At 53.3% G+C, this 9011-nt stretch overlaps 1 protein-coding gene across 2 annotated transcripts in view; it reads right to left on the bottom strand.

Moving 5' to 3' along the window:
* Window positions 1–8765: 8765 nt before the first annotated feature.
* The window catches only part of IQSEC1 (IQ motif and Sec7 domain ArfGEF 1), a 125151-nt gene continuing 124905 nt past the window's right edge, over window positions 8766–9011 (bottom strand). For both annotated transcript variants that reach the window (XM_056129720.1, XM_056129721.1), the window contains exon 14: window positions 8766–8907. In XM_056129720.1, coding sequence (XP_055985695.1) covers window positions 8863–8907 — 45 coding nt within the window. In that variant the 3' untranslated portion in view covers window positions 8766–8862. The remainder of the gene's footprint in view (window positions 8908–9011) is intronic.

The following is a 9011-nucleotide window of genomic DNA, read 5'->3' as shown; positions in this document are numbered from 1 at the left end:
CACACTTCACTCAAGTGAGAGAAAGAATCCGGGTTTCCAACCTCCGTCGATGATGGAGAATCAGGGATGCTGTCTCGTTTGCCAAGTCATTGAAAATCAGATGGTCTGGACACATAATACGATTTGGAGATGACCGCTAGACCGCCAATACTGACTGGATCCCACAGGACGTCAAAAGATTGCGTGGCTGCCCACCTACGAGATGGTCAGACTTCTTCATCAAGGCCCTGAATGATCTGTTTGAGGCTCTTCGTGTTCCTAGAGCGAGCAGACACCATTAGGCTACACTAACACGCAATAGGGATGGATGGAGACATTACTGGTGCTCATTCAAGCAAATTGATGAGTAACGGGATGTCAAGTGATCAAGTGAAATATTTATTTATTTATTTATTTATTTATTTGCTTTTTGGGTCACACCCGGCGATGCACAGGGGTTACTCCTGGCTCTGCTGCACTCAGGAATCACTCCTGGCTGCTGCTCAGGGGACCATATGGGATGCTGGAAATCGAACCCGGGTCGGCCGCATGCAAGGCAAACGCCCTACCTGCTGTGCTATTGCTCCAGCCCCAAGTGAAATAATTTTAAAAAATAATAAAAACCACTAGGAATGGGGCTGGAGCAATAGCACAGCGGGTAGGGCGTTCGCCTTGCACCCAGGTTCGATTTCCAGCATCTCATATGTTCCCCTGAGCACCGCCGGGGTAATTCCTGAGCGCAGAGCCAGGAGTAACCCCTGTGCATTGCTGGGTGTGACCCAAAAAGCAAAAAAAAAAAAAAAAACCCACTAGGAATAGTCACCAGCAGCAGTGCGGCCAGACCGATAATCAACCCCTCCAACTGCCTGTCTCCAAGCCTGGAGTGTCCATTTGCTAGTGACCCAAGAAGCAAAGGGCCCAGGGGTATGATGCGACCAACAGTCAACCTGTACCTGTGGGGCGAGTGCATCAGCAGCCCGATGGTGCCTTCAGGCTTCCTGGCACCCCAAAATTGCTGCTGTGTCTTTGGCCGGACCCCAGCAACTTGGGACCAAGTTTACCCAGAAATTAAATGGCCAAAAGTTAGATATGTGGAAGCCACACCCACGAACCATCTCCGGCTCAGCTATACAAGCTCATTCATTGGCCTTATCTCAGAGACTCATAGATAGATCTCGAAAAAGACCAAAAGCCACAGTTAATCTCAGACCCGCTCATGGCTGAACAGATTGGGGTAAATTGGAGGGGGCAGGTTGGCCTGTGTCTGCCCAAGCAGAGGCCCCGCAGCCGCCTGCTTCTACAACCCAAAATCGCTGCCATGCATCCGGCCTGACTCCAGCGTCTCAGGAAGGACCTCACCGAGATGTAAGGTAAAGGTAAAGGTAAAGGCCCTCCTGTTGATCGTTGATTTGCTCGAGCGGGCCCAGTAACGTCTCCATTGGAGACTTTGTTGTTGCTGTGTTTGGCATATCGAATATGTCACGGGGAGCTTGCCAGGCCCTGCCGTGCGGGCGAGATACTCTCGGTAGCTTGCCGGGCTGAGATGTAATCTGCTGAAAATTCAGGTATGCGGGTTTTGTGACTGAAATCTCCAGGCTTTCGTGGAGTTGCGGTGGGCTACCTCCCCCCACTTCCCAATACACATGGAAGCACCGACAGTCACCCCACGAACCAACTCCAGCCCTACCCTGTAAGCTCTATAACTGGCCTTGCTTTAGAGACCCATAAATAAACCTCGAAAGAGGTCAAAAGCCAGAGACACTGCAGCAAGTCCTGGAAGACACCACAGAACCGGAGAGCTCTCTGGGCCGCATACCGAGCCAATTTCTCTGGGGCACCCCAGATGGAGCAGGTGTAGTTTTCCCGCCTACTCCAGATGGAATCCCAGCGATGAAGAGCTTCCACAAGCAAGGGCCAGGTATGCGGGTTCCAGGACTAAATCTCCATTCTGCATGGTGGTAGATGTCCCGGGCTGTCCCTCCCTGGCTTCCTATCCACTCATCGGTCTTGCTGTTACCCCCACAATGTGACTCTGGGTGCCATCTTAGTGCATCAACAGCCCTGGTCCAGAGACGCTCAATTGAATCTCAAAATGGATAAGTGCCCTACAGAGATGTCTCTGGAACCCAACCATTTACAATCTAGGATTCCAGAAGCACGCGGCCATGGCACCCAAGATATTAAAAATGAGCAATGGACAATAAATGATCTAGCATCTGCCCCTGGCAGGCAGGCTTGAATGGCAGTGGGAAAATTCGAGCAAAACATCATGCCCAAAAGTAGAGAGAGAGAGTATTGGGGAATGTGCCTGCCATGGAGGCAGGGTGAGAACTGGGATCCGTGTGTGTGTGTGTGTGTGTGTGTGTGTGTGGATATACTGGGAACACTGGTGGTGGAAAGTGTGCACCGGTGGAGGGATGGATGTTTGATCATTGTACGACTGAATCTCAAACTTGAAAGCTTTGTAACTGTATCTCACGGTGATTCAGTTACAAAAAAAAAAAAAATAGTCATGTGGAGTTCATGCCCAATTCAATCAGCTTAATCAATGGCTGAATAAAAAGCAGTACTCCTACATTTAAAAAATATTTTTAAAAAAGTATAGGGCCCCCAGCCTGTCCCTCTCCACTGCTCTTGGAGAGAAGGATGGCACTGGCTGATACTGTGGGCATTTGGCACAGGGTCAAAAAGTGCCGCTAATTGCTGTGCCTGGTTCCTTTACAAGCAAATAACTCCTCTTAATCACTTCAAACAATGTGGCATTTACTTGACTTTTATTTTCCAGCTGTATCGATAGGAGAGACAACTAAGTGATGCTTTCCCTCTAATCCACTGTAATTAATAGGCCTCTTCCTTTCTCTCCAGAAGAGCCAGTTTCCTGGGCCAGGCAGACTGCAAGAGGCTAATTCTAAGTGCCCAGCATGGCTGGACCAACACCTCCTACCTTGGGGCTAGAGCAATAGGGAGGGGAGAGCACTTGCCTTGCATGATGCTGACCCAAGTTCGATCCCCAGGATCCCATAGGGTCCCCTAAGCATGGCCTGGGGTGATCTCTGAGTACTGAGCCAGGAGTAATCCCTGAACACAGCCAGGTATGGTCCCCAAATCAAAAGCAAACTCCTACCTTAGCTGCTTCCCACAACGGGCACCCAACAGTGCATGTCCAGGTAGGCAGCCGGAAGCTCAACATCTGGGTTTGGGCCCGGGGTCCCTGGGAGAGAGCCACGGAGGCACCATTTATGGAAGAGCGTTTATTAGCATGAAAGCTTTCTTTGATTTGTTTTTGGTGTGTACTCAGCTGTGCTCAGGGCTGACTCCTGGCTCTGCTTTCAGGAATCACTCAGACAGGCTTGGGAGACCACATGGGTCATGAGGGATTGAACCTGAGTCAGATGCGTGCGAGGCAAGTGACTTCTCTGCTGAACTGCCTCTCAGTCAGGATAGTTCCTTGTGTCTTTTCCTTTCTTCTCTTTTTGAGGGGGGGACACACCCAGTGATGCTCAGAGCTTATTCCTAGCTCTGCACTCAGGGATCACTCCTGGCTATGCTCCGGGGACCACATGGGATGCCGGGGATCGAACCTAGGTTGGCAGCGTACAAAGAAAGTGCCCTCCCCGCTGAGCTATCGCTCTGGCCCCTGGATGTTTTTTAGTGTCTGTCAGAAGGGAATGCAGAAGGATCTCTGCAAGTGGAACACAACATGGGCAGCTCCCTGACTCCTAACAGGCTTTCAAGGGAATAAAAACTTGTTGTAAACATGCATTACCGCTCATGACAAAATGTGCTCTGTGTCGGTGATAATGGTTTTTAGCTTGGGTTCCAGACAATGGGTTTTAAGAGCTAGAGAGTAAAGGCTGGCGTTCCAGCCAATTTTTCCTTTAATGCCTTTTCCCTTACAGGATCTAGGAAAATATTTTAAACCACTAAGTAGAGGGTGCTCAGCGGAGTTATGAAACTCAAGAAATACAAATATGCGGAAAAGTCTCTTATGTCCTGAGCTGCAATGTGTTTCTCTTCACAATGGTAAATTGGTGTTTTCGTAGCATGCTCTACAATTTACGGCACCATGCCCAGCAGTGCTCAGGGCTTACTCCTATTCTGTGCTCAGGGATTACCCCTGGCAGGTTTGAGGGACCATATGTGCTGCTGGGAACTGAATCCGGTTCAGGCATCTGCAAGGCAAATGCCTTCCCACTGTATTATCTCTCTAGTCCCTAAAATTTAACTTTTGAAGAGAAGAACTATGTGTATGCTTCTAATATGCTTCTAATATATGATCGTGGGAACCAAAGGCTTCCCCCTCTTTTCTTTTTTAAAATTTATTTTATTTTTGGGGCTGGAGCGATAGCATAGCGGGTAGGGCATTTGCCTTGCACGCAGCCAACATGGTTGACACAGGTTCGATTCCCAGCATCCCATATGGTCCCCCAAGCACCGCCAGGAGCAATTCCTGAGTGCATGAGCCAGGAATAACCCCTGAGCATCGCCGGGTGTGACCCAAAAAGCAAAAATATATATATATATTTTATTTTTGAACCACATCAAACTGTTTTCAGGGTTTACTCCTGGCAGCGCTCAGGGGACCATATGGGATGACAGGCGTCTAACATGGGTCAGCTGCCTGCAAGGCAAACATCCTACTCACTTCCTATTCACTGTACTACCTCTCCAGACCCTTTTAAGTGTATTTTTTGAGCTTCAGGTGATCAAACCCAGGGTCATTACACCCACCAGGCACAAACATCTGCATGAACATACTCACTGCAACCCCACAAGCACTTCTGCTGGCGAGCAGAGGTGGACAGCCAGTCTGCCTGAGCCCCTTCTTCCCGCACCGGCTCTGCAACTATCCGCTAGGAGCTCTCTGCACTGGATCTCTGAGGGTCCCGGGAGCCTTGCCTCTCCCCAGGTTCAGACAAAGGGATGCTTTGTTCAGACAAAGGATGGGGTGCTGCTTCCATGGCGGCTCACGGTGACCTGGGGATTCACAAATCTGTTTCCTTTGCGACATGCAGATGTCCCCAAACAGATGTTCTATTTGGGGGTCGTGGTGTGTGTGGGCCACTCCCAGCCATGCTCAGGAAGCCTGCGGTGTGGAGATGGAGCCTGCTCGGTGCCTGCAAAGCGCATGCTCCAGCCATCCCACCATCAATGAGCACGGGGAGGGGGCAGCTCTCAGTGCCCAGTGGAAGGACTGGAGCAGTGTGGGGGGGGTCTGACCTTGACCAACGTCAAGGTCAACCAACAGGTAGAGAAAATAAAGGTTTATTCCACACAGGCTCTGTGGATTATACGGCATACCTGTGTGTGTGAGGGGCGGCCTGGAGCGCTGTGTTAGTCGGGCTGAAGGTGGGTGGTCTAAGATCTTTCAGGCTTCCTTTGTATTGGGGAATCTCAGTATCTGGGGCCACCTCCCCAGCAGCCCAGAGAGCCATCCCAAGGGTGGGCCTGCAGGTCAGGCTCGAGGTCCAGTGCGCCCCATCGAGGGGCTCTTGAGTCCCCAAAGCCTGGGCTGTACATCGAGGGGCCAGGCCCGCCATTGGCTCTTCGCAGTCATTTGGGCACCAGCATCAGGGGTCTTTGCATCCTGGATACTTGGTCACAGCTGTCACTGCTGCTAGTTTTGTCATGGCAGCACTGTGGGAAGCCCATGGACCATGCCCACCCATGTACCAGGCCCACCCACAGACTATGCCCACCCACGAACCAGGTCCACCTCCCAGGTCCAGAAACCGCAGTCACCAGGCTTAGGTAAAGGATTTTTCATTATTAGAGGGGGTGAAATGCGAAGAAGGGAAAGAAAAGATACTCTTAAAAAAAAAATACCTTAGTCCAGACAGACACAGCCCAGAGGAACCAAGCAGGGCGAGAGCAGGCCTGTTTCAGGAAGCCCCTCCCCTGCACTCCGGGGCCCGGGCACCTCACTTGTCCTGGCCCAAGGCATTCATCCCCAGGCGAGGTGGCTGGGCTGTGAGAGGCAGTAGGAAAGTATCCCCCTCCACCCTCTCCCGGCCTGCAGAACCTCCAGGGCAGTGGACAGTGAACCCTGGGCTGAGATGGACCAGCAGGAAACTTCCCATCGGGGTGCAGGTGGGCCAAGCCTGACTTCTCTGCCAGCCAAGTGGGCAAAGCCAGCTGGGGTGGAACAGGATGGCTGGTCCCTGGGCCTGGGCAATGTCCCTCCAGTGCCCTCTGTCGGCAAAGTTGGAGAAGGTGCTGAGGGTTGCGGATCCTGGGTGTTGTCAGGATCTTCAAGAAGCGGGGCAGAGAGGGTGGCTGGGGGCTGGGTCCACCCACTGATCGGGATAGAGAGATTGTACGGGGGGAGACAAGGCTCAGGCCTCAGAGACCATTAGGAACGGTCCCTGAGCACTTGGTGTGTCTCCACGACAACAAAACCCAAAACAGACTCACCACACCATTGTTCCACGTGATGTCAGCCAATATGGGAAAAACGGGCAGCTTGGACCTCAAAAAATTCACCTCCCGGAGCTGGAGCAACAGCACAGTGGGTGGGGCTTTTGCCTTGCATACAGCTGACCTGGGTTCGATCCCCGTCATCCCATATGGCCCCCTGAGCACCGCCAGGAGTAATTCCTGAGTGCAGAGCCAGGAGTGTGCAACCCCTGAGCATGACTGGATGTGGCCCAAAAAGAAAAATATAAAATCACCTCTCATTATGCACGGGGACAGTGGGCGGTGTCACTCACTGTCACCAAGTCCGCCTCTAAGACAGACAGCTTCCAAGACCCCTAAAGGTGGCCTGATGCCTCAGAAGCTGGTTGATGCCGACACAGCCTTTTACCTGACATGGACCAGCCTCTCAGCAGACCCTGCACGCAGTCTGCCGTCCCCCAGGAAAGCGGGGGTCCATGGCGGCCGGGGACAGCCCACCTGGTCGGCTGCAGCTGCCGGCTCTGCCCGCTGCAAAGGGCTATTCAGAAAGAAGGCAGGCTCTGAGTGTTTGCAAGGTTTTATTTGAGTTCTCCACATGATCACAGCTATGGTTCACAGCAAGAGTCGGTCACTAGTCACAGAACGCGGATCGAGACAGAAGCGCCCCTTTCCTCCCCAAAGTCACACCGTGGGTGCCAGGGAACCCCGCAAGTCTCTGAAGGGTCCGTGTTCACGACCCGGCGCTGACGGTTTCAAATGCCTCCAAGGTGCTCCCCGGAGGAGCTGGGCACGCGGGTGTGCTGGAACACAACAGTCACGGGGGTCCCTCCTGCTCGCCCGGCACCCCCACCCCTCCCCACCCCGCCCCGGCCCGCAGATTCAACTTGGCAATCTGTTTCCTGGATTACTGTTGTTGGGATGGCGAATACGTACGGAATGGCTCAGGCAGGGAGGTGGACGTATTTTACAAGGAGACTGCTCAGATGCATGCTTGTCCCGGGAGACCCAGCTTCCAGGGAAGGCTGATCGGCCCCAGGTTCTGTTTAAAATGTTGGCTGCCTCAGCTTTGTTTTCAAGAACAACAAGAGGCTTCACTGCATGCGGTGCGGTGCGTGGGGAGAGTCGGTCTACACTGGCTTGCTGCAGACACTTTTATTGTTTCAAAGTAAGATGTGCACCTCATATTAGGATGAACTTTATTATTTTTTTTACATTGTTGTACAAGTCATTCGTAAACTTAAAAAAATACAAATACATGATTTTATTGTTGTCCCAGAAAAGATTTTTTTTTGGGGGGGCGGGGTTGGAAGGGGGTATGCTACCAGCCGCTGCCTCCATGGATGGGTCTCCTGCTCTGGACAGAGATCGTTCCAGAACTGGAGTAATTGTGCAACTTGAGGAAAATCTCCCGAGTGTCCTGACAGGGAGGCTGATGGGGGCTTGAGGGGGTGGGTGTCAGGGGGTGCTCAGCCGCCTGTCTCTCGTTCGAAGGGGGCGATGGGGGGGTCCCCATGGTGGCCCCACTACTGTGCTTTCTGGACACATTCCTGGGACTGGTTTGTGGGCAAAACACACCAGGTGGCACTGTCTCATTATTCATCACCCAGCGCGCTGGGCACCAGGGAGAAATCGGAACCAGTCCCAGAGCTCATCCACCAATCAGATCCAGCCCCGCGGCCCCGATCAAACGTCAGGACGCTCAGGGGTGACAGGTTCTAGAGGGGACAGCCAGGGACAGAGCGCCCTTCCATCCCACCCCAATCAGATTTCGGGTTTGTCTCTCACTCGTGAGCTGATGCCCCTTAGGAAGGGCCAGGTGGTACCCAACGGCCCCCGCCTTTTCTGGAACAACCTCACAGTCTGCCCTATCGCTGGCACAGAGAGGGAAGGAAAGCTGACGGATTGCGTGTGATCACTTTACTTCAACTATTGGTCAACAGTAACACTGAGAGGTTTGCAAATATACAACACGGAAGTGTGGCCGGCAGCCCGGGGGGCGACGGGGCGTGCGTGCAGTCCTGCTTTCCCGAGGAGCCTGGCTGGGAAGGAAATGTGGGCGTCGAGGGGTCCACGGAACCAGGGAGCCCCCCACCAGCCTGGCCTCCACCGAACCAGACTTTTTTTTTTTTAATTCTCTTCCCTATCTCCCTTCCTGTGCAGACGCCCGTCTGCCCGCCGGCCCTTGGACGGGAGGCGACAGGCCTTGGGGAGCTTTGCCGGAGCCACACCGTTTCAAACAGGCGAAAAACTCTTAGGATTTGCTGGATTTGTTCTCTGTGGAGATTAACAAAGTGCTCGGTTTTGCAGACTTGCTGGTATGGTGACCTCAAAGACATGACAAAGGGACGGGTGGGGAGGGAAGGGGGCCGCCGGCCCGGGGGGTGGGGGGCCCTCGGTCCGCCTGCCGTCTGGCCCCGCAGTCTGGTGTGAGCTTCGCCCTTTCTGAAAGGGCCCTCGAGCGCCCGGGGCAGTCCTCGGTCTCACGGCTTAGGAGCAGAGCACTGGCGGCTGCAGTGACTCGAAAGGCTGAAACTATAAAGCAGGGCCCGTGGGTGACACAGGCCCCCTCCCCGTGCAGCGCCGGGCCCCGGGGTGGGGGTGGGGGAGCGAAGGGTGGCACGACACGAAAGCGACAA

The sequence above is a fragment of the Sorex fumeus genome, unplaced genomic scaffold, assembly GCF_029834395.1.
Source record: "Sorex fumeus unplaced genomic scaffold, SorFum_2.1 ptg000072l, whole genome shotgun sequence".
NCBI classification, from domain to species: Eukaryota; Metazoa; Chordata; class Mammalia; order Eulipotyphla; family Soricidae; genus Sorex; species Sorex fumeus.
The sequence above is the reverse complement of the archived record's forward strand: the minus strand, read 5'-3'. Positions and strand labels throughout refer to the sequence as shown.